Source organism: Carettochelys insculpta, chromosome 3 (assembly GCF_033958435.1).
Source record: "Carettochelys insculpta isolate YL-2023 chromosome 3, ASM3395843v1, whole genome shotgun sequence".
NCBI classification, from domain to species: Eukaryota; Metazoa; Chordata; order Testudines; family Carettochelyidae; genus Carettochelys; species Carettochelys insculpta.
Window position 1 is genome coordinate 65,548,243 of NC_134139.1, and position 24,414 is coordinate 65,572,656.

Genomic DNA, 24,414 nt, shown 5'->3' on the forward strand with positions numbered 1-24,414 from the left:
CTCTGCACATGCACTATTCTAGGAGGCTCCACAGCTGACCCGACTGGTGGTTGCTAGGGAAAAACTTTCCTTTCCAATAGCTGTGCACGCACATGCACACCTGACTTCAATAGGTCTGAGCAACACATCTCCAGTAACAGTCACAACAGAGAGTAACTTTTTTACTCCTGCAAATTGTATCTACAGTTTGAGTTCCCTGATTTGTGTCACTAAAAGAACATGCATCTCTCAGATGACTGAGCATCTCTTCAGTATAGGATACTTCTTCATGCCTTTTGTGCTCTTTGATTGGTAGAGAAGTAGTTTAGTGTTGTCCCAGGACTACTGTTAAAATGTCACTGAAATGATTGATAGTTCACACCTAATTGAAGCCAGTGTTTTTCAGGTTATTTAGATATCCAGATTGGTATCATTGGATTAGTTTTTAATCTGATCTACATTTTGCATTAAGTCAGCAACCCAAGATACAGCCATTACAGGAGAAGTACAAAAACTGTGAGCTTCCATGAGACAGCCCAACTTGACCCTTCATTTTTGGTTTAAGATCAACTGACGTTTTTAGGGCATAATCTTGGTTTTGTAATTCTTTTCTGAAATATTAGTTTTATTTTTTCTTTCCTCATCATTTTTATTTACATTTTGTTGTTCTAGCTGACAAGACAGAACACCCAGTACAGCTCAAGGATTTAGACCCAGAATTATCTTCTCAGTTTGTGTTCTCACCTCCCCTTTTGAGATCTAGGAGGAAACGTGTGTCCAGTATTTCACGGATTGTGAAAGAATTAGTAAGTAATATTTGTAATTGCTTTCTGTTTGAAGCTTTTCTTTGTAGTTTGTTTTTTTAAGAATATATTCTTGTACAGAACAGGGGTCTGCAAGAGGGATCATTAATGAAAGTTCCGACAAGAAAACTTTAAGTTTAATGAAGATAAAACTATTTGACTCTTTCTTGAGAGCTAATTATTAATTGGAAAAATAAATCTTTATGAATTTGTACATGTTGGTACTATACTGCTGACGTTTGAGAAAATAGCAGCTTATGTCTTTAGAAATGTAGATGTTGTATTTTTATCAACATTCTTCAGTAATAGAACTGAGCAAATAATTTATTTTTTTCAATTTGGCCTCCAGACAAACATAATTGGTTGATCTTGAACTGAAATCTTTTTGATTTTTTTTTTTTTTTTTTTTCCCCCTGGCAAAATGAAAAAAATTAATCTGGCAGCTAAAACATCTTAAATGTCTATTTGAATTGCCTTTTTTAAACAACTTGACGTTTCCAGGAAGAGGGGGTTTCTGGCCAAAACTGTTAGCTGAATTCGTTTGTGAATTCACAATAGTTTGGTGCACTGAAAGAAGCATTTTGACTAGTTTAAGATGCATTTTGAATAGTTTACTGTTTGCTCAAGTAATTTATAATGCATTATTGAAATAGCAGCTACTCTCCAGGTAAATCTGAGTCTAAAACTGTTTGGGACTAAGCATGTTGATAAATTAGTCAGTATTCCTTAAAATTGGGAAGTGTCTGTAGTATAAATCCATGTATGTTTTCTGTTGCCTTAACATAGGAGTTACCAATTAAAGAAGAGGATAAGTCAGTGGAGTCTGTGGGAAAGCAGAAAGTGAAGAGAAGAAGAACTACAAAATCCAAAACAAAACAAGCAAGCAAGTATGAAACACTTAACACTTGAATGCAATTTCTGTAAAGATGATAAAGTGCAAAAGTTCTCCATTCTAAGTTTTTAGGAGGTAAACTTGCAAAATTCTGTAGTTCACTCCATACAATGGAGAAGAGTGAATAAAAGGTGATGTTTTCCAGCAGGAAGCTGAAGAACTTCCTCTTGAGGACAGTTGAATCCCTCACTTGTAATTTTGATGACTGTGTAAAAGTTCAAGAAATCCTTTGACAGTAGTTGTTCACAATGAATTTGTGTGAGGAGCAATGTTGCTAACTGCCAGTTTGAAATATTGATATACATTTTCTGATGCTGTAGAGTTGTTGATTTCTCTTATATCCCTTGTAGCAAAGTGAAAATGAATTCTTGAATTTATGATTGAGCCCCTTTGTGTGGAAACAGGTGTCTCATATCCACTTTCTTTTAAATGGTTGTGGAAAATATTATGCCACTTGATTTATTGGGGTTTTTCAAAATTATTTTCAAGGCTCAAGTATAGTCAATATGCATTTCCATTGAAAAATATTCTTTTTCTAGAACTTTTTTTTTCAGAAGTAGAATCCTGAATTATTGTTCATCCAGCTGAACATTTTGAGACTTATATTAAAACTAGTTTGGTTTTCTGTGTCACATAAATGAGACAAGTATGTGTGGTGGTCTCTTTCATCTAATATTGGTAAGATAGAAGACCTTATAAATGAAGGAAAATAGCCCCTTGCAGGTTTAATTATGATTTAGCATTTTCAAAGAAATACCATAGATTCCTTCTACCTCCTAACAAAGCTTCAGGTTTTTTTAGTTTTTATACACACGCTCGCTCACTCACTTGCTTACGCATTCACCTGCTTGCTTGCTTACTGGTACTGAGTACCAGCACCTCTGCAGCCCCAGCCATGGGACTGGCTTGGGGAAGTAGGGGAAGCCATCTGAGTACTGGCTCCTCATTTTTTATTTAAACAAAAAAAGGCATTATTTTGGGGAGAGAGAGTATAATGAAAGGAGCACTCAGTTATTACATTGTTTCAAGCCATAGATTTTAATTTTTAAGTTTTTTTGTTTCCTCAGCTAATAATTCAGTTCTCCATTGATGGTGCAAAACATACAGACCCCTTTCACCCCCTCCTCCCCCCACTGTCTGGTATATTTGGACTGGAATGTGCTTAAGTACAGCCTTATTTATTCTCTACTTGTGTATCTATTTTTAACTCCCCTCCTTAAGATCAGAGTCTCTCTCTGCCCCATTTCCTCCTCTTTATCAACTCTGTGCATCTTAAGTCTAGTCTTTCTTTTTTGCTCTAGTCAATCCCTGTGTCCTTAATTACAGGCATAGTGGTGACAATAGATCTAAATCAGGAACAAATCTGTTATGGGACAGTTGACCTCTTTTGAGATCTGAGGAATAAACTCAGGGTACCATAGTCCTGCGCTTCATCGAATTATTTGTTTGCCTTCTTTATCTTGCTTGAAAATTATGATTGTTATTCTTTTGAACATCAAGAGCTTCACCTGTAAATGTTAATGCAGTTTGTACATATTTCACTCTTTACTTGAAGTTATTCATATAAATTATTGCCCTGAAAAATACTGCTTGGTCATAGAATTTCTTTGGTGTGGAGGGTGCTCCAGTTTGGTTTTAATTTAACTTAATTTTGGCTTTGGTTCTGTCTGCCAAAAACATACATAAAACCAGACTCCTTTGAGTTTTTTAGAACATAATGTAATCTAATAGGATTTTGCTACTGCCTTGCAGAGCCATGGAGAAAGAGTGTTCTTGGTCACCTCCACCAGTGGAGATTAAATTCATTTCTCCTTTTGGAAGTCCCATTGATGGGACAAAAAGCAAACAGAAAGAAATGGCAGAAACAGCAGAAAAGACTCTTCGAAAGAACAAAAAGAGACTGTCTAATTTTCCAAAGCCAGTTGTGCGCCGGAAGATGCTATAACTGTTTTTTAATTTGTAATGTACACCATTGTTTGTAAAGTCATCAAACTTGTGTGGATTATTAAAACAAATCATCTAATTTGGAAGATAATTTATATAAATTATTGTAAAATTTCATAAACAAATGGTCTTCAATAAGTAACTCCACATGGAGTGCGATTTCTTCAGTCAATGCAGTTTTTTCTATTTTATATTAAGACTTCATACATTTATATATGTAAATACAGCTTATTTTAGGAATGTTAAATAAAAATGTATACTTCACAATATGCTTATTGTCTGCTAGCTTTTTGAGGGGAATAATGGTTTGAGTGGACCAAATTGCTTGAGGACACCTTAATGTTGTTTCATCATAATTACTAACCCTCAAATGTTAGGCCACATTTTTTTAAAAAAATTATTTTATTCTTTCTTTAATGGTTAAAAATTTAAAACTTGACAATTGTTTTAAATTTTATAGAAAATGCTTAAACCTTTGGAATCAGTAATTGGGATTGTAGAACACAAGCTGCTAATTCTTCACATTCATGATAAAAATGTACTGTATATAAGTCAGAATGTAAACAATTGTATTAAAGCTGTGCAATATTTTTTGTATTTGTCTTAAACTCTGGGAAAGCTGCTCTTGAGTTTATAAAACTACATCACACCTCAGATGTTTCACTATTTTTTCTTCAATTTACTGTGTCAGCAGAAATCTATATAAGTGATTTGGTATTTTAAATGATGTATTGTAGGACATACATTTAAAGGGACATTGCCTCTATAAACTTGGACCAAATTTGAAAAAGATACCCTTTTAGGGCGTGTGTATACTTCTTGTGGGTTTGATGCACCATGCTTGATCTGTTGGAGTTCAGTTTTGCCATGTCTGTGAAGATGTGGCAAAATCGATATACCTATCTGTCAGAGAACTGGAAGAGGACCTGGAGAAGTCATCGAGTCCAGTCCTATGCACTCACAGAAGGATGTATCACCATCCCTGACAGGTTTGGGTTTTTTTTTTTTTAAATCTATTTGCTCCAGATCCCTAAATGAACTCTCAACCCTGGGTTTAGCAGGTCAGTGCTCAAACCACCGAGCTATTCCTCTCCCCCTCTGAGCTCAGCCATCAACCCTGGTATGCCACACTGCCAGGTGGAGTAAGGGACATTGGTGTGAGCCTGAAGAACCCAGATATGCAAATACCAGGGAAAAGAAGTTGATCCTGATAAGTCAGTTCTAGCTAGGCTATTAGTGTGGCTAGAATTGTATATCTGGGATCGACTTTGATCCCTAGTATAGACCAGACCCTACAAAACTTAAGAATAATAGAAATGCTACCACAATTTAAAGTAATGAAGAATTTTCTGTAAATCTACATGCTTTTATAATGTCCAAAAATCTACATTGTAGTATTGAAAACCTGTAAGTGAAACTCACTTGAATTATTTTAATTATCTAAGCTGAGAGCAATGCAAAATGTATGCAAAGGTTATAGTTGTTTCACTGGTTGTGTTATATGGTGATAGAAATGTTCCTTTATAGACAATATGAAAAATAGGGAAAATCTATTTCTTTTTCAAGCAAATGTGGAAAGTGCTAGTCTGGACTTGTGAAATAGTAGTCTTAAATCTTTGAGCAATTTAGGTTGGTATTTCATAATGTTGATTGACATCCAGGTGCAATTTTGAAGGCAGCAGAACATCTGAGCCCTGAAATTAATCTTTTCAGTTAGTGAATGCCAGTACAGTTACATTAGAAATAATTTATCAGGTAACTAAGATCTTGTACACAGTGAGAAGAATATTAATAATTAATAAGCTGACCTTATAAAAAAGAAACAGCTTTCCTGTCTGCATTTTTGATTTCTCAAAACAAGGTACTCTAGAGAAGGAATTGTGTTTAAATATTTTTGAGCTTTGGAATATCCTGCAAAGTGTGAGACTAATAAAAGCATGCCAAGTGTTGACAGTGTGAAAGTAGCAGTACGAGTGAGGCCTTTCAATCAGGTTAGTAGTTACTTCAAAATTTATTTTATTGAAATGTGTAATTTAATAGGCTATTCGAGAAAAAAGGAGGGAGCTCTTAACATGTTAAGATTGTGATGCTTTGTACCTAAATGCACTGTATGGAAATATAGTCAAATACTTAAAAATGAATAATAGGTGAAGAAGCAAACTGTTTAAAAAGCAAATGAAAACTTTTTTTTATACAATTAACATGTTCCACATACTTGTCATGAATGAATGCCTGTAATGCGCTAAACTCAGAGAGAGTGCATTCTCTGCTGGCAAGCAACCATGTGAGGCAATGGGGAAAGAGAAAGAGATCTTTTGATCTGAAGCAGTCACCAGTTGAAGGTCTTTCTTTTGTGTGAAGGGTGGGGGGAGAGAGATTTTTAAGCCTACCCAGGCTTAATGAATCTAGTAAAATACCGAGGTGTCAAGGCGCTCTGGGCATAAAGATATGTAAGAGAGAGGAAATTTTTAGTCAGAGGCAGTAAAGTCATTTTTTATTTTGGGTTTGTTACAAGACTTCCCAGGCTAGCTGACGTACCTCCCTCTGCACTGTAACTTTTAAAATGAATGCTAGGGAAGTAATTGTGTACTTTTATCTACCCTTTTTTAAATTTGCTCTGTAACACTTACCAACTAAGTATACTTTATCACTTTTCGTTTATATATCTTTTGTTTAATAAATCACCTTTTTGTTTTGTTTAAAGGCAATGATTCCATTCCTGTGTCCTGGAGAAGGATCTGTGTATATGCATGTTAAGACTGATAGGTCAGATATCAGATTGCAGCTTAATTTCTTCCTCTTTGTTTTCACACTCTCCCCGAAGGGAGGGTTAAGAGTTTGGGATTACCCCACAGGGAGACATCCGAAGCGTTGTCTTCCTAGGTTTTAACTAGGGGTTTTTTCTCACTTGTATGGTGGCAGCTACTTCCCAGGTTCTTGGAATATGTGACTTTAGGAAGATTTTAAATGGAATTCAATAGAGGGTAAGGTATTTTTAAAGCCTTGTGTGGGCCCCCACATTCTGCACGTGGAGTGTCAGCGTGGGGATTAGTCTTGACATTACTAAGCCAATATGTTTGTAAAACCCAAGCACTGAAATCCCTGTTAGAATGGAATGGAATTAGTCAAATTATAGTAAGCGTGGTATTAACTTGGAAGGGTTTTATCACATTCCAGTTAATTTGCATCCTTTCCCCCAGTATGAAAAAATTACTCTAAGCAGAGAAAATGAGGTTACAGCAAAGTGCTTCATAAAATATTTAATGATTTGGCTGAGTATTAAAGACTTTGTAAACTATAAGGGATTCTTCTGTCATTATAAGAAATCCACTTTCCTGAGTTATGGTAAATAGGTTAACAAAAGTATTTTTCCATCAACTTAGGGGTGTCAACACAAGGGCTTAAATCGGCATAGCTGTGTTGCTTAGAGGAAGAGATGTAGCTATGCTGATTAAGATTTTAAGTATAGACCAGACCTGATATAATACGGAGGTTGATCACAAGTATATTGCACAGGATGATGATTGTATCTACAATGCTAAGAACGGAAGAGGGAAGGGGAGGTCTCACAAAGTAAAGAGGTGTTACGTTTTCATTATGGTGGTAGCATCAAGGTCGTAATTCCCACTCTTGAGCTACAGATCTCAGGATACTTTTGATGGCTAAGAATGAAAATTATCCTCCATTACTCAGTTGAGTTCACCACTAAATGTAAAATTGCTCCTTAGAGACTGTACCCCAAAAGGGAACATTGACTGAAAAGGAGGCGTTTTCTTCTCAGTTTCAAACATAAGAGATGAGCAAACTAAAGTCAAGGGTTGATACTTTCTTGTTATAGATGGGAAATATCTTTCAAAGAGGTCATTAAGGAGGAATGGAAAATGTCAGACAAATGGAAAAGACAAGCCTGGAATTCAGAAGAATCCCTAAAATCAAAGAAGGTTTAAGAAAAAGCAAATGAAGGGCACTTTTACTTTTAAATGAATGTGTTCTTACAGTGGTTTAATGTATTTTAATTAATGCATGTTAATTTCACTTCATAGTTAATTCATCTTAGCTTTCCTGAGTATCCCTGTATGGACAACTTCATGGGCAGTAGGCGTATAACAAATATTCTCATCAAAATTCTCAGACTTCTGGCTGTTAAGCGACGTCTGTGAAGTTTATATGTTCAACAATATCAGTCTTCATTCGATTGATTAAGAGTCACTGTGGCAATGTTTTTGAGTCTGGATGTTTCCACTTGGAAAAATCAGCCTACAGACAAAGTGTCATCAATCGTTGTTAGTCAAGCTTAGTAAGAAATATTGGTCCGTTCAGGATCGTATGACGTAATAGCAATAATCAAAATGTAAGGGAATAAGTTATCCTTTATCTTCTCTCATTTGTGTCTGACTCTTGTGTTCATTGATCAGAATTTTAATTATAGGATGAGGTGGGCCCGATCTTTCTCTCACTAAAATAACAGGAATGTGTTTTATAGTTTGATGTACTTTTTAGAGAGGACCTATATAGCACAACATTCCTGTTTTGTTTTGTAGCCATACCTACAATAGTGAAAGAGGATTGATCCAACAATAGCTAACAAACACTAATGGCTGACATGCTTATAAAAGCTGAAAAAAGCAAATTTTAGTCGTGTTAAGAGATACTGTCTTTTTAGTTCAATCCTGTTTCTATGGCACTTATTCCTGCATTAGTTAAACCACACTTACTTTGGCTCAAGAAGTTTTGTCATTTTGTGAAATTAATGTATTGGACGTTTTATGGTGATGTTGTGATTTTGTGTCCCAGTTCTACAGACCCTCTGTACCCAACTAACTACATACTCCTTTTTGTCTTTCCTGGGAGTTCCACAAAAAAGGGCTTTCTGGGCTTCAGTCCAAAATACGAAGTTTGAGCAGGGAAATCTGCTTAATAGCTTGGTAATATGATTATAATTTTGATACAGAGAGAGAAGGATGCAGGCAGCAGGTGTGTGATTTCAATGAATTCCAACAGCACGAGCATTTATGATCCTAAGCATCCAGGGCACATGAAAACGTTTACCTTTGACCTGGCTTACTGGTCCCACAGTGGATTTCTGAAAGATAAGGATGGCATGCTTGTTTCAGCTGGATCCAACAGCAGATATGCAGGCCAGGTAAAATATATTGAGCGATTTTAAAAATACATCCTATCAGTATACAATTTTGAAATCACTTTATTAGTCATTGCAGTAGTTATAGTTTCCCAGACAGGAACCAAAATGAATTATCTATATATATTTAATAGATATTTCAAACCAGCATCTAAAACCACTTCCCATTTTCATTTGTTTCTTCTAAGTCCTGGAACTTTTAATATTTGAAGTATGTTAATAAGTATATATTGATCATGTAAATTAAACTAGACTTTCAGATTTAAATAATAATTACTATCATCTGTGCTAATTAAATAGCAGTGCCTTTATGTGTGTACATGTCAGGGTGGATGGATGTACCCAAAGTGAATCAGAAAGCAAAAATCCTTGAATTTAAATTATCTGTTTTAACCATTTTGTTTTGCATTTGTACTGTTAAGTTATTTTCCTAAAGAAAGGAGCCCATTGGCTGGTATCTATTAAAACATGTTGATTTGCAATTAAGTACAGCCTTTTCCACTAAATTTGGTGCCTCTTTTTGCTAACCAGGAGGATGCAGCATATAAATATTTATTTTAGTAAACCTATAGCCTAATTTACAATTAGTCACATTCTTAAGTTTTTGCTTTTTTTAATAGCAATTGGTATGTTTCTTATTAGATTAACTTTTTTGCATGTAATTGTGTCAATGTCTTTGGATATTTTTCAAAGACAGCAGTTTTAAACTAATCAGCAAACTCTGGTTCCAGGTGCTTAGCCAATTAGCTCAACTAGTAGTTTTTCTTTAAAACTTGGCTGCACACTTAATGTGTGCTTAATATCTTTGGTTTTATTTAACTTGCAAGATTATAGTAATTCTAGGCTTTATGGGTTGTCATAATTTCAAATTTAATTTTAATGAGGGTTTTTAATTAAACCTGTATTTAAAATTTGGTGGGGGTATTCAATCATTGATTTAAAAAAAATCCATCCTGGTGCATGTGTTAACATTCGTTCTATATATTAATACAAATGTCTCCTTTTAGAGAGAGGTCTTTCGTGACCTTGGTCAAGGAGTTCTGGACAGTGCCTGGCAAGGTTATAATGCTACTCTCCTAGCATATGGCCAGACTGGATCAGGGAAGAGCTATTCTATGATCGGTTATGGTGCAAACAGAGGCATAATTCCAATTGTGTGTGAAGAGCTCTTCAAAACAATTCAGAACCTAAAGAACAAGCAGTTCCAGGTACGGTCTACACTGTTTTGTCTTCAAGACCTATCTATATATGGTTTGACGTACAAATTTAGAAAACTGCAGTTAACATTTTAAAAATATAACTTCGGGGATAATCAAACACAGTGCAAAAGAGCAGTGTTTAATGAGAGGCTGATCTAATACAGGAGAATGTGTACCCCTCCCTGTTCACTAATAGCCAGCTTAATGTTGGAATAAGCAATTCAGTTTTAAGAGTGTATGAATTTCAAAAACACTTAGGTAACCGAGGTACTTTTGAAAACTTTATCCACTGTCTAGTCACGACTTATCTCTTCTGCACAAAAGATTATACATCTGAATAGGGACTATACATCTGAACAGTTATCTACACTTTGAACCACTGCTTACCTACTTTTTTTATCTTAGTTATGTCTCTCCTCAACGTAATACAAGGGCAAAGCCTATCAAAAAGGCATCCACAGACTTTTCAACCCTCACTAATGAAGGATGTGAATAACTCCTTTTACAGTCATTTAAATGGTTTTACTTTTTGTCAAACTTACTGTATTCAGTGGGTATAATGGTCCTAGCACTGCACCATAGGTTTTGCAATTATTAAATGCTCCCATGTCTTCTGGGTCCAAACATAAAAATAATTTATCTTCAACCTTCCACTCTGGTGTTCCTGATAATTTCTGTATGTAACAGAGTGAAAGAGCTTCCTAGACACCAGTGTAACCATGAACATTAGCCTTTGCTAATTACCATGAATAATTAATAGAAACCCGATAACTTCTTCTAGCAACATTTTAATCTGACGTGCAGAACACTTACACCAGCTGCTCTTCCACTCAGCAGCTCAATAGCTGAACTTCTCCCCCTCCGTTTTGAGGAGGGTTACATCTGAAGTGGTACTACACTTGGACCTCTTTAATCTTGCAACCCTGGGAAACAGAGTATACAGCATTATGGAATTTCGTTGTGCAAGGTCTGGGTGTGATGAGGGTTGGGTGCTTACCTTACACCCCAATGCCTGGGGCACATGTGGCTCCGCATCTTCCGTTGTTTCCAGGTGCCACCACTGTAGCCAGACAGAATTCCCCTTGCTTTACTCCATCTTGCCCCTCTTAGGTGCTTCAGAGCACAAAGGAAACAGCCCAGTCTTGGAATGCCTGAGAGCACAGATGCGCTAATCTCAATCACAGTCTTTGACGCCTCAGAGCATAAACGGACTGTCTCATCATGACCCTGAACGGACCAAAACCAGACAACAAAAGACAAACGGGCTAGAAGATGACCAGGGCCTCAGGCTGCCCTTGGCTAGTACCAGTGATTGATAAACCTACACATTGTCCCAGGAGAGGAATCTCATGCCCATAAGAAAAGAAATGTCTAAATTATCTCCACCTCGCAGGTGTGATTTAAGTCTCTGAAAGTCGGCTGTGAGAATTAGTGTCATGAGACGATCTAACACAATTGGCATCTTTAAGATAAGGAAGAGTGTACGTGACCAAAGGGTATAAAGAAGGGTCCAGTAGCCTCCTCTAATTGAGCTCCAATTACCTCTATCTGCCGGTCAGGAAGGTCTTTGCCTCCAGTGGTCCCAGGGGATGCCGCCCTCGTACTCTTCTTCCCGAGGGATTGAGTGACAGACAGACGCTGGCCACACCAAAGTCGGGTAATGTAGGGGTGAGAATAAGACCTGCTATGTGTTTTTCCTTTTGCGCGCATTTAATAATAGATCTGTGAATTAAAGTACTTTGTTATATGCTAGCTGCTTGTAACTAAAGAAGTGAAATATAAGCCTTGTAACCATAAAAGTTAAGCTTTCTTATCAAACAGTAACTGTTTCAGTTTTAGCCTGACTTCTCCTGTTTACTGTGCAAACCGAACACAAATACAGAACCCCAGCCGGTTTTCAGCTGTATGAGCATGGTCACTGGTGAGGCGTCCATCCCTGGCTGCCCGCTGCGAAGGGACTTTTCTGTCCTAGCAGTCAGACTTGGGTGAAGGAGGCTCTCAGTACAACCTTTGGGGTACCCGTCGGCCTCCGTGGCTGCCTGCTACAAAGGGACTGTTTTGTCCTAGCCACTAAAGACTCAGGTAATAATCCTTGGGGCATCCGTCAGCCACCCCTGGCTGCTCGCTGCAAAGGGACTGTCTGTCCTAGCAGTTAAAGACTCGGATGAAGCGAGGGCACACGTGGTATCTCACCCCTGGCCATTGGCTAACAACCACCCTCTGCTAAGGAAGCAGCAGGGGAAAACCTCTGGACCAGCACCTCACTGCACTGTATTAGAGAGATGGCTCTGAATTTGAGCACAACAATTGTGGCAGTCCCCTCCATAGGCTTAACCAGTAAGAAATCTTGCATTTCCCCACCTCATTAGGTACTGCATGGGGGTTTTCCCACCCTTTGATCTGATGGCACCAGTAAACTTGGAAACTCATTCCTTACCGCTTCATTCACCTCCAAGTGCAAATAGAATGACTGTCTGAGGCTACACGAACATTATAAAACATTTTTTCCTCATCAAAAAACAAAAGTACCTCCGTAAAAACTAAGTGCAAAAAAATGTTTGTGTACCATTAAGGCAGATGTTAAAATCCCAAAATTCTGGAAGTGCAATAGTTCCAACAACAATGCTTACTTGATCAGACTGTGATTACACAGTATTTTTCCATTTCTGGTTTCTGAATAAATGTGGCTGGAATATATTGTGATTGTTTAATAAAATGTTTCCCATAAATCATACAAGTTTGCCAGATTAACGTTGGGATCTTAATGTTTGCATTAGCTGAATGTTTTCATGGAAATGTTTAGTGAAGCCTAACATTTCCATCTTACAGTGGACACAGTTTTCCTAAGACAATCAGAAGAGACAAAAGCTACAGATGCAAGACTGAGGTTGGGGATTCATGGAAATGGGAGTTAAGCAGAGTAGATTTGGGTAACAGTCATACAAATCAATTTCATGCATGACTTATGCAGTGACACAGATATACAAATAGTCAGTTTAATCTGGTTTAAAAGGCATTTTTGTCCAGACAATCTATGCTCCTTTTACTTAGAGATGACCATATATCAAAAGAGTGCTTTTTTTCAAGGGAGCTTTTTATCTACCAGCTGTTCTTTCTCTTTGCAGGTTACTTTCAGTATGCTGGAAATTTATAACGAGCAGGTAATGGTGTTAGTATATCACATTAATTCTGAATCTTAACCTTTTTCCATTTGTTCATTTACTTACTAACTTGTTTCAAGTTCTCAGGCCTGGTCTATACTACACAGTTAGGTTGCTGTAAGGCAGCTTACATCAGCCTAATTGTGTCAGTGTACACACTGCAGCCTTGTCCCACCAATGTAGATGCCGCACCACATCAACATAAGTGCACCTCCATGAGAGATGTTGTACTTATGTTGGTGTCATTAGTGTGAGTAGAGTGTCCTACACTACTTAAGCCTTGTCCGTATACATTTTAGCAGTGTAGTGTCAGGCTATCAGAATCTTTCCCTTTTGCAGTGAAAAACACAAGGGAGGCAATGTGGAAAGGCTCCAACAGCTTCCTTCTGCCAGTCCCTTGCACTGCCATGTGTAAGCTACACACTGCAGTGACAAGTTTGGACAGAGCCTGCCTTTCAGCATGTTGGGCTGCTATACATGTAGCACTTGTATTTTATATGCCACCATAAATGTAGATCAGCCTAGCAGTTACACTATTTTCCTCCCACTGAGGGGTCTGTTGTAGAGTATCATCAAAGCCACTAACGCTTCCTCTTTCTTGTGGGAGCTCCCACTGACAGGCATACTGAAGGTTTCCACCCAGGGCCTGGTTTTGACTTGCTGGGAATGCAGCTAGCATGTCCCTGCCAATGAAAGCGAACAGAGAAACTACCTGGAAGAAGATGCATTTGTTGGTGGAGTTCCTTGGGATGCAAGTAAAAGAACTGCTGGAGGGGACATGGTTTCTAGGAGTTCAGCATAAGGACTTCATTACCGGGATTCATGTGGAAACATGGATGCAGGATGCTGGCCAGGTACAGATGACTACAGAGGGCTCAGAGGAGGAAGGAAAACTAACTGCCCTGGGAGAGGAGATGTGCTGAGGACTCCTGTCCATTTAGATCAAGAACTAGTATTTGCACAGGGAAAGGAAGAGAAGAGCAGACCCCAGTGGCTGAGAGAGAGAAATCACAAGCCTCAAAACTGTGAGGCTTTCGAACACGGCTTTCAGGAGGAAGAGAAAAAGCAACAGTTACTTTCTGACAGGGGCAGAGAGATCCATCTGCTCACCAGACCAAACATCCAGGGAGGCATGCTGCCTGCCCCAGTCCTTCCATCCAGGATGTAATGGAAGGTTTGCTGAGGCGGATGTCCGCCTGACCACTGCCCAGTACTGCTCCTCCACATGAGCACTAATGATAGAACAAGTATGACCTTGAGCAAGTCAGCACTGGCTGCAGGGCTCTGGAAGTGAGAGTGAAGGGGCTCAGGTTCAGAGTATGGTTTTATTCATCCTTCTAGGGTCTTTCCAGGGACAATGCACAATCTGGAGATAAATTCACAGCTGTTGAAATAACGTCAATGGGAGTACTTTGGTTTCTTTGATGTGATGCTGTGCCAGGAAGGAGGAGTGCGTGGAAGAGATGGGGTCCATATGACAAAGTGGAGGAGCATCTTCGCACATCAACATGATGAGCTAGTGAGGGGGTCTGTGTGCAGATAGAACAGATGACAAAAGCACATTGCTAAGAATTTTAATAAAAACTGCCTTGACGCAGGGTCTGTTGGTGGTGGACATAGAAAATTCAAATAGGGTTGCAGGAGAACCAAAAGAATAATCAGAGAATCTGCTCAACCTCTTAAATGTCTGCACAAATGCTAGGCAGAGAGGGAATAAACAGGAAGCACTGGAAATATTAGTCATACGTGTGTTCTAAATGATGACATAACTGGCATCACAGAGACTTGGGGTAAATCTGATGACTGGGCTATTGGTATAAAGCAGAGTTTCCCAAACTTTATGTAGTTGGGACCCGGTCTTTTCATTACCATTTTTTGCAGCCCAAAAATATAAACACACCCAAAAAATGATAAATGAATGCATTTTCACTGTTTGTTCACAATAATAGTACTTAGTGATAATTTGTGTATTTTCTAAAGACTCATATTTTTTTCCCTGAGGAGCAGTACTGGGCCACAGACCACACTTTGGGAACTGCTGGTATAAAGAGTTATGGCATAGCTTGTTCAAGGAGGACAGACAAGGAAAAAAGATGAGGTATTAATTTATACATCAAAGCTTCAACTACACGAGAAGCATCTGTCGACAGAAGTGTCTGTCAGAGATTTTCCGACGAATCTTCTGTCAACAGATCGTGTCTACGCATAAAAGTAAATCGATCTTTCTGCTCTGTCAACAGAAAAAGGCCAGTCTTCGGCCAGTTTTTTTTTTTTTTTTTTTTGACAGAATGGGCCCCAGAAGCCCACCAGACAGGGTCACGGGGTCAGCAAGCCCTTCCAGGACCTCCGGCCAGGCATGCCCTTAAAGGACGGACACACACCCCCCACCCCGCCAACCAATGTATCCTGCCTATGCCGAGGCTTGTCTACCTTTCTAAGGAAAAATAAAGCTGTTGTAGGGCTCCCTAGCCATCTGTGAGAGACCCAGTTCTTTCCTGACCACAGGCATGCCAGAACAGCCCCTGGGCTCACTCTGAACCGACTACCAGCTGCTGCAGATGCTACCAGTGATCCTAATGGCCGTCTTTCACCTCATCTGCGGGGACAAGCCTGCCATCTGGCCTGTGGATCACACCCACAGTTCCCCAGTACCCCACTGGCCTCTGACCCCTCGGGTGCTCAGGCTGGTCTGCAGGCACACCACCAGCTCAGCTCAGATGAGTGGGACTGGCTGGTCCTGGGGCAATGGGACAACAAGCAGTAGCTCCTGAATTTTCAAATATGCAAGACCTTCATGGAGCTCTGCGCCTGGCTTGCCCTTACCCTCTGGCAACAGGACACCCGCATGCGGCACTTCCTCCCTCCTGAGAAGTGGGTCGCCTTCACCCCCAGAAGCTGGCCACCCCAACAGCTACTGCTCCACGGGCAACCAATTCAGTGTTGGGAGGATCACAGTCAGGGTCATCCTCATGCAGGTAAGGCACTCTTGGGCCCCAGGCCCTGCATGGAGGGGGAGGGTACCACCCAAGGGGGAGCCTCAGGAGGCAGGAGTGAGAGCTGGGGGGGGGAAGTGCCATCCTCAGGGGACCAGGCCACCCCACATTCACACAGCCCTGCTGCTGGGGCGGGGTGGCATCTCAGGGGAGCTCCCAGGGAGCTTGCAGGGGGAGAAGATGGAAGGGGACAGGGGAGCCCAGTTGGGACCCAGGAGTGCTCCCCTACCCCGACAGTCTCTCATGTGCATGTCTGGTCTCCTCCCTTTGAAGGTAGTGCGGGCAATTAACATGCTCCTGCTCCATAGCTCCTGCATATCACCCACCTGGATGCGATCCTGACTGGCTTCAACGCCCCAGAGTAGTAGCAGCAGTACGTACAAGGAGCAGTTCTGCTGGTGCCCCACTGGTTACCTGAATGTGGCCAGGCGGCATAGGAGGAGGGGGCACAGGAGCAGCCCCGCTGCCCAGCAAATGGCCGTGCAAAGGCAGCGGGAGGACTCGCAGGGACAGGCTGCATGCCAGGCTTTGCCTGTGCACAGGGCAGGAGTGGGGTCGGGTGCAGGGCTGGGAGGAAGCAGCAATGGTGCACGTACTCCCGGCATGCAGGGGGAATATCCCATTGTAAATGAGAGCGGCTGGGGAATGTGCCTCGCCTGCACACTCTCCCACATGCTTTCTACACTTTTTACACGTTGTCCCATCGATGACGTTGCGGCTGCAGGGAGTGGGACTTTGCTGCACACCCCTAAAAATAATTTTAAGTCCCCCACTCTCTGAACCCCTGGCTTAGAGGATCGTCACTTCATAATAATGTGCAGCACAGCAATGACGTACATATTAAAATGACAGCTGCCTTATATATTTAAATTAACAAATATTTCTTTGAGTAGTGTACCCTGGCTGCTCCCCTCTGGGTGTCAGTGCATCCTGGCACCAGTGCTTGGAGATTATTCCAGAGCTGTGGTTTTCCGTGTCATGCATGTGCAGAAGTGCCTTCTCATGCTGTCTGGCATGTGCGCGGCGCGGTCTCCTCAATTCCTTCTCCACCATCGGCTGCAGGCAGAGCATCATCAGTCTCTGCAAGAGAGTTCGCTAATTTGTTAGTTCTTAAGCTGTTCCCTAGTTCAAATTACTTTCCCTTGTTCTCTGTTGCTCAAAAAAGAGGGGAAAAAAGAGTTTTTCTTAGATAGTCATTAGTGTTAGCTTGCTGTGTCACTGCTATGCTGGGCTCCCCAGGATTCAAGAGGTGCGCCACATGCAAGGACGCCCTGCCCGCTTTGGACAGCCATACATCTTGCATAGAGTGCCATGCAGAAGCTACCAGATACATTCTTGTGTCCATTGCTCCAGCCAGATGGCCAGAGCCTGTAGAGATTAGGCTAAAAGGCTCAAGACTTTCTTGTACAAGAGGTCCCTGTAGCCACTGGCCCTGGAGAAGTCAACTGCTCAGGCTGTGGCTAAGGGTGAGCACTCCAAGCATCCCCCAGCTTCTAAGGGGTCTCCAGCTAGTGTACCGGCTCCCTCTCCTGCCCATTCCTGGCCTCTGGCACTGTTTGTATGGGCCATGCCAGAAGGGAAGACTATTCCGGGCTCCTCGACAGTGTCCCTGCCAGCACCAACCAAATGGGCGCACTCTGCACTGAAGCATAAGCACACAGCAGCAGCAGTGGCAGCGCCCATTTCACCAGTACTCCCACCATCAGCTAAGGCATGACAGACCACTTCAGCATATGCACTTGCAGCCATGCCCACTCGGAAGTGACACCACTCGTGTTCCCTGCAACGAGGGACATCACAAAAGATGAGGGCGGATACCCCTCCCCACTCTTCGGCACCATGGGATGCAGCACAGCATCGCCATAAGCATGGTGCATCTTGTGCACCTTCCATGCCACAGCAATCAGCACTGAGACACCCAGCGCCAACTGTGGCACCTTCTCATCGGCACCAATCGTCAGCAAGGTTGCCAGCTTCATAGTGCTTTTCCCGCTGCTTGGCATCATCATTTGGCTCTTGACACAAGGCATCCAAAAGAAGGTGCCAGATCCAATAGTGTCAGCATATTCTCTACTCAGCATTCCACCCCTGTACACCTTTGACAGGACACATGACAAGTACCAGGTACTTAGCAATACTGTCCATCACTTCCTGCATGGTTTGCTCATTCCTATTCTCAACCAGATTAACAGTGGCCCTCTTGGCACGAAATGTCAGGGCCCCAAAGTCCCCAGTTGATATTGTTAACTGTGTCAGAATCACAGCCACCCTCACCATGGCCATCCTTGGCACCGTTTCCACAGTTGGTGCACCTCAGTACAGAGGGGTCACTATCTGAAGTGAAAGGAGCCTCCCCTCTACACATCCTTCTTCGTCTTCTCTGGATGATGCGAAGCTCTCCTTGTCGCCTCCTTCAACGGATGACATTCATTCCAGGACCTTTTGCGCCATGTGGCACAGTTCCTGGACAAGGACACTGAGGAAGTTCTGGTGAAACAATACCAGCACCTGTACGCAGTTCAGCCTCCAACATTCTCCAGGGTGATGTTGCCAATGGATGAGGCTATCGTGGGCCCAGTGACAATTCTGTGGCAAAGCCTGGTGTCCGTTGCCCCCACCAGCAATCAGGCCAATAAGAAATACTTTGTTGCATCCAAAAACACTGAATTTCTGTTCACCTGCCCACATCCCAACTTGTTAATGGTGGACACAGTCTGCAACAAAACAGTCTTTCTGCTCAACGCCACAAGACAAAAATTGAAAAAATGGAATGTTATGGACCGCAAAGCGTATTCCTCCGCCACCCTTCGCCTCCGTGACACTAATTATGCAGCCACATAGGTGGACTGCGATTTTCAAAATTATTATAATTACATTATTATATTTTCAATTATTCTAAGCTTCATGAGCTGGTCCTGGTGTTACCTGAGCAACAATGCCAGACACTATCCAGTATTATTAGAGGACCATACCATTGCCAGCATGGCCATGCAGTCGGCCATGGACATTGCAAACACAGCGATACATGTCAATGCTTCGGTGGTTGTCATGCACCACACCTCGTGGCTCATCTCTTTGGAGGTACGTAAGCCGCTTCAGCAAAAAGTCAAAGATCTGCCATTTGACCACCAGCATCTTTTTGCAGACAAGACCAATGACTTTCTCCATTCAATGAAAGATTCTAGGGCAACATTATGCACCCTCAGATGTATGCACCCCTGATTAAGCGGGCTCAGTATTTCCCATACTGACGCCCTAGGGATCAGTCTCAACGACGAACTTGGTTTGAGCAATATCAGAGGCACAAACTGCCATGCCGACATTCTGGCAGGCAGCATCAGGGCCAACAGCCCTTGATGTCCCACCCTCAAGCTTCCAAGCAGCAGTTTTGATGATGTGGTCGAGAGTCTGATCCATCATTTCCAGCAGGGCACCACACAACTGTCTCATCGCTGTCTCCATCCTTTTTCTGCATCACTGGGAAGCCATCACCACAGACCGATGGGTATTGGGACTGGTGGCACAAGGATATCCCCTCCCTTTCATTTCTACGCCCCTACCCACCCCAGCCCTCTTCAGGAACCCCTCTTGTGAGAATCTCCTTCACCAGGAGGTCGAACACCTCCTAAATATTGGCTGTGGTCATGCCTCTCCCTGAGGAATTCTGGGGCGGGGGCGGGGTTTACTACACTTACTTCCTCCCTCAGAAGAAGAGTGGAGGGTGGAGACCTAGTTTGGCTCTCAGATGACTCAACAAGTATGTCCTTTACAGATGTTTCAGGATGGTGACTCTCACTACCATTATGCCAAGAACAATGGCCACTCAGCTCTCAACCAACAGGATGTGTGTTTCCACATCACCATCCATCCAGATCACAGATGCTTTCTCAGTTTCACAGTGGGGTGCTCCCACTACCAATATTGGGTCCTCCCATTTGGCCTTTCCACTGCACACGAGTGGTTTCCAAAACCATAGTGGTGGCTACTCCTCTTCATCATCAAGTAGTCATCATCTTCCCTTACCTGGATGGCTGCCTCATAAAGGGATCGTTGTTCTCCAAAGCGTGACATATGGTGCAGGTCACCACATATCTCCTAATCGGGCTGGGCTTCCAAAACAAATATGCAAAGTCTACAATCCATCCGACTCAGGCACTAGAGTTCATAGGAGTGCACATAGACACCATCATCACCACACCTACCCTGCCGTTCAAAGATTTTGCACTCTGTGCAACCAGGCAACGCAACTGTCATCCACTACTATGGTACATGCCTGCCGAGCACTGCTGGGCCATATGACTGCCACCACTCAAGAAGTCAAGCTATTCAGGCTCCACATACGCAGCCTTCAGTCATGGTTGGCCTCATGTTATGTTCCAGCCAGGGATCCACTCTCCAAGAAGGTAGGCATCCCTCCATGGGTTCTTGCTTCCCTTCAGTGGTGGATGCACCAAAACCCAGAGTGGAGCACCCCTGGGGGGGACACATCTCAAAGAACCATAGTTACTGCACAAGGTGAGTGACTTCCTCTTCTACCAACTAGATGTGGTATTATAACGTGCCAGATAATATTACCACAATGTGTATAATTAATTGCTTTCCTGTTTTCTATTTACAAATTCATTCTTGTCATTTATTGACTTTGAAAGATTTTTCTCTTCTCTATTTTCACAAAGTGTTCTGTTTGGTCACTATGAAGTTATATCCAGTAAAACATTTTGACAGTGAATACCTCTCTATAGGTAATAGATTTACTTTCTGAAACCAAGAAACCCGGTGGACTCAAGGTCAGAGAAGACCAGCAACAAGGGTTTTATGTGGATGGTTTGAAAATGGTGCCTTGTGACAGCTATGCGCAAATTGAGAGGTTAATGCAACAAGGAACTAAAATAAGAACCACAGCTTCAACAAGCATGAATGCTGCAAGCAGTCGATCTCACATGGTCATCACTATCCACTTCAAACAGGTTCAGTATGAGTAATCCCTATTTCCGCTACGTAGCGTGTTGGCTTCACAAGATTATAATTCTTATTTAACTAATTCAGCAAGAAAAGTAAATTCGCAAGGTAATTCTTGTGTGTTCATCACAGACAAATTTTCAACGCCACTTTATTTTCTTTATATGCATTGAACACATTTCCTAATATAGTGGAGAAGGTGATCTTTTGAAAGAATTTTCAAACAGTGGATCTCTGCCTTTCCAGACTAGTATATCCTTTTCTGGAGATTGATTTGTCTTTCAGCTCTTTTTAAAAACTTTTTAAAAACTCAGCTCTTTTTAAAAACTTTTTAAAAACTCAGCTCTTTTTAAAAACTACTTGCTTACACAATCACACACAAAATTACAGAAGTATCAAAAGACAGTTACTGGAAATGGCCTACTTTCTCATTTTTGCTAAATAATTATTAAAAAAAAAAATTGAGATACTGTACAGATTGAACCTCTTTAGTCCGGCACACTGTAGTCAGGCAACTTCTGTGGTCCAGCATGTTTCTAGTTAGTTGATTGTTCACTTACCCTGGGTGTGACCAAGTTTTTCATAGTCCCAAAAAGATTTTTTACAGCCACGAATCCTGGCTCTCAGTGTTCTGTGTGGTTGTTTAGCTCTATTTTACCTCTAAATGTCTTCTAAGAGCCCAGTAAGCAGTTAAGTGTTGATAATGCTGCTAGACAATATGGACCTCCCATAGTTTGGCAAATTCTCATGTTCAGCACTAGTCAGATCCCAAGGGTGCCAGACTAGAGAAGTTGACCCTGTTCTTACATTTCAGTGTTCATGTTGCTCTAAGGGCTGTTCAATTCATTGTATGAAATTTTAGTTAGTACAGTAAAACCCCAACTTATGAGGAGGTTGTGTTCCTCACAACCCCCATGGAGCTCAAATTTTGCATAAGTCAGGGGAAGGGACCCCCTCCCTCCTCCTCTGAGCCCCTGGGAGGCTGGAGCCAGACGCAATAGTGCCTGGTCAGTTTCCCAGCTCCCTGCTGTTTGCAGGAGTTGGGAAACTGACCAGGTATTGCTGCTCCTGTCTCCCAGCTTCCCAGGGCTTGAGGGGCTTTCCGACCCTCTGCTTCCCTCTTCACCCTCCCTCCTCCTCCAAGTCCCCAGGAGCAAGGCAAAGCTGTGCCTGGTCAGTTTCCTGGCTCTCTGCTGCTTGTGGAAGCCGGGAAATTGACCAGGTGCCCAGGTCCCTGGGGCTGAGGGGCTCCCCCCGCCCACAATCCCAGCAATCAGCGTCCCCCTGGCTTCCTCCAGGCTCCAGCTGCCCGCTTTCCCCAGAGGGGAAAAATCAGCAGAATGAGAAAGGTGAAGGAAGCGGGCAGCTGGAGCCTGGGATTTCGACATTCACATTAATATGATTAACAGGTACGTTGAACTCACATAAAGCGGGAGTTTACTGTACTGACTTTGCTAGTGCTTTATGTAGCTTGTTGTAAAATTAGGCAAGTACCGAGGTAAGTTGATGTACTTTCTGAAAGTCCTTTGCTTACTCCAAGGGAAAAAGCATTCCTCTTTGAGAACCTCAGTCTTAAAATATTAGGGCTTCACCTACATTTGGAAATAATTTGTAATTGTTGTATTTCTTCTTCAAGCACTTGTTCATATCTACTTGCGTTAGGTGTGTGCATGTGTGTATGACTGTTTAGAAAGCTTTTCCCTAGCAACTATCAGTCAGCTGGGGAGCACCCTGGAGTGGCAACTATGCAGAGTCTATATATGACCCAGGGGACCTGGCACCCCCTCTGTTCTTTTCTTACCATCCGTGAGGCTTTTCCTATTGTGGATGAAGGACCTGTTGCTATGCCACAGCTCCCTAGCTCTCTTGTGTAAATAGGTTGTAAATAGTTGTGTTTAGCATAACCATTGTTTTGGTTCAGACACTATTAGGTAGCCTTCAGGTAGGGAAGGTCTTTCTCATTCTGCCATTTTTCCCCTCGGGGGGGTTAAGGTAATGAAAAAGTCCCAGGGCTTTAGGCAATGCAGTGACTGCTTAAAGTCCATGCCAGTGAGCACTGGTTCCATTCATGCTGGTTTCATTCTCCATGCCACGATTCTTCTTGGCACCAATCTGGGCATCATTCTAGCTCCCAGCGCTGGTCAACTTCTCTTCTTTCTTCCTCATTGTGGTACCACTTTGCTGCATGACATTGCTCTCCTCAGCACTGGTCCAGTTCTTGGCATCCTTTGCCATGACACCAGTCCCACTCTTCTCAATGCTCTTGCTCACCCATCAGGCCCACGAGACCATGCACACTGAGCCAGACATTGGCTATGCTCCTCCGGTGGCTCCTCTGGGAATGGCTCCTCCTTGGCCTTCCCATTGGGCCTCTCCTACTTCATTCTATGGCTGTGCAGAGTCAAGGCCTAGAAGAGGACTCTGCTGCTTTCCAGTGGCCTCCTGCCCAGTTTCCCTTCTGGATGCCATGGGCATACCAAGAATTGCTGGGCACTGTGCCCTCTGTTCAGTCACATACAACTACCTCCTCAAAAGCCCTTGAGGCTACTGTGGGCCTCCCACCCCTTAGGGCTCTCGCCACCCTGCTCTTCCTGAAGCAGCGTCAGCATCCTCCTTGCCGCCTCAGCTGGAGGACCAAGCACCACTGGCATCCTCCAGCTCCTCTCCAGACAAGGCAGTAGCATGTACTTCAGTCTCAGGGCTTCCATCCACTGACTTCAGGGTGCTCCAAGAGCTTCTCCGCCATGTTGCCACCAAACTTAATCTTCCAGTGGAGGAAGTCACTGAGTCTGTTGACTCCATCTGTGACATTCACACCTCAGAAGGACCCTCACATGTGGCCCTTCCCTTCAACGTAACTATTATGACCACTGCCTCCATTATTTGGGAGACACTGGCTTCTTTCCATCCTACTACTCATGGGATAAAGCGCAAGTACTTTGCACCAGTGAAGGGGTACAAGTACTTGTCCACGCATCCTCAACCTTGCTCCTTGATGGATGCAGTTAACAAAAAAGGAGGTCAACAAGCTCCAGCCCTGAAGTCCAGCAATGCGAGATGTTTGGACCTTGTCATCAGAAAGGTCTATTCTGTGGGTTGCCTTATGCCTAGACAGTCAGCTAAGCAGATGGTTGTCCTCAGCTGCTACAGCTATGACTCCTGACCGCAGTCCTTAAGTTCAGAAAACCCCTGCCTGAGGGAGTTCTCAATGCTTATGCAAGAGGGCAAGGTGGTGTCCTGGACCTGCCCACAGGTGGTATTTGTTTTCGATGACTCTGGAGCTCACTCCATTGCTTCAGGGTGGCCTGGCTCTTACCATTGGGCCTTCCTCCAGAGGTCCAGCT

At 42.4% G+C, this 24,414-nt stretch overlaps 2 protein-coding genes across 3 annotated transcripts in view; both read left to right on the forward strand.

Moving 5' to 3' along the window:
* AHCTF1 (AT-hook containing transcription factor 1) overlaps window positions 1-4,793 on the forward strand; it is a 113,327-nt gene extending 108,534 nt beyond the window's left edge. For both annotated transcript variants that reach the window (XM_074990039.1, XM_074990040.1), the window contains 3 exons: window positions 652-785; window positions 1,569-1,669; window positions 3,427-4,793. In XM_074990039.1, the coding sequence (XP_074846140.1) occupies window positions 652-785; window positions 1,569-1,669; window positions 3,427-3,619 (428 nt within the window). In that variant the 3' untranslated portion in view covers window positions 3,620-4,793. The remainder of the gene's footprint in view (window positions 1-651; window positions 786-1,568; window positions 1,670-3,426) is intronic.
* A 387-nt stretch (window positions 4,794-5,180) lies between these two features.
* The window catches only part of LOC142010150 (kinesin-like protein KIF28), a 72,748-nt gene continuing 53,514 nt past the window's right edge, over window positions 5,181-24,414 (forward strand). Inside the window, exons 1-5 of the mRNA XM_074988412.1 lie at window positions 5,181-5,609; window positions 8,570-8,761; window positions 9,766-9,966; window positions 13,083-13,118; window positions 20,854-21,078. Coding sequence (XP_074844513.1) covers window positions 5,556-5,609; window positions 8,570-8,761; window positions 9,766-9,966; window positions 13,083-13,118; window positions 20,854-21,078 — 708 coding nt within the window. The 5' untranslated portion in view covers window positions 5,181-5,555. The remainder of the gene's footprint in view (window positions 5,610-8,569; window positions 8,762-9,765; window positions 9,967-13,082; window positions 13,119-20,853; window positions 21,079-24,414) is intronic.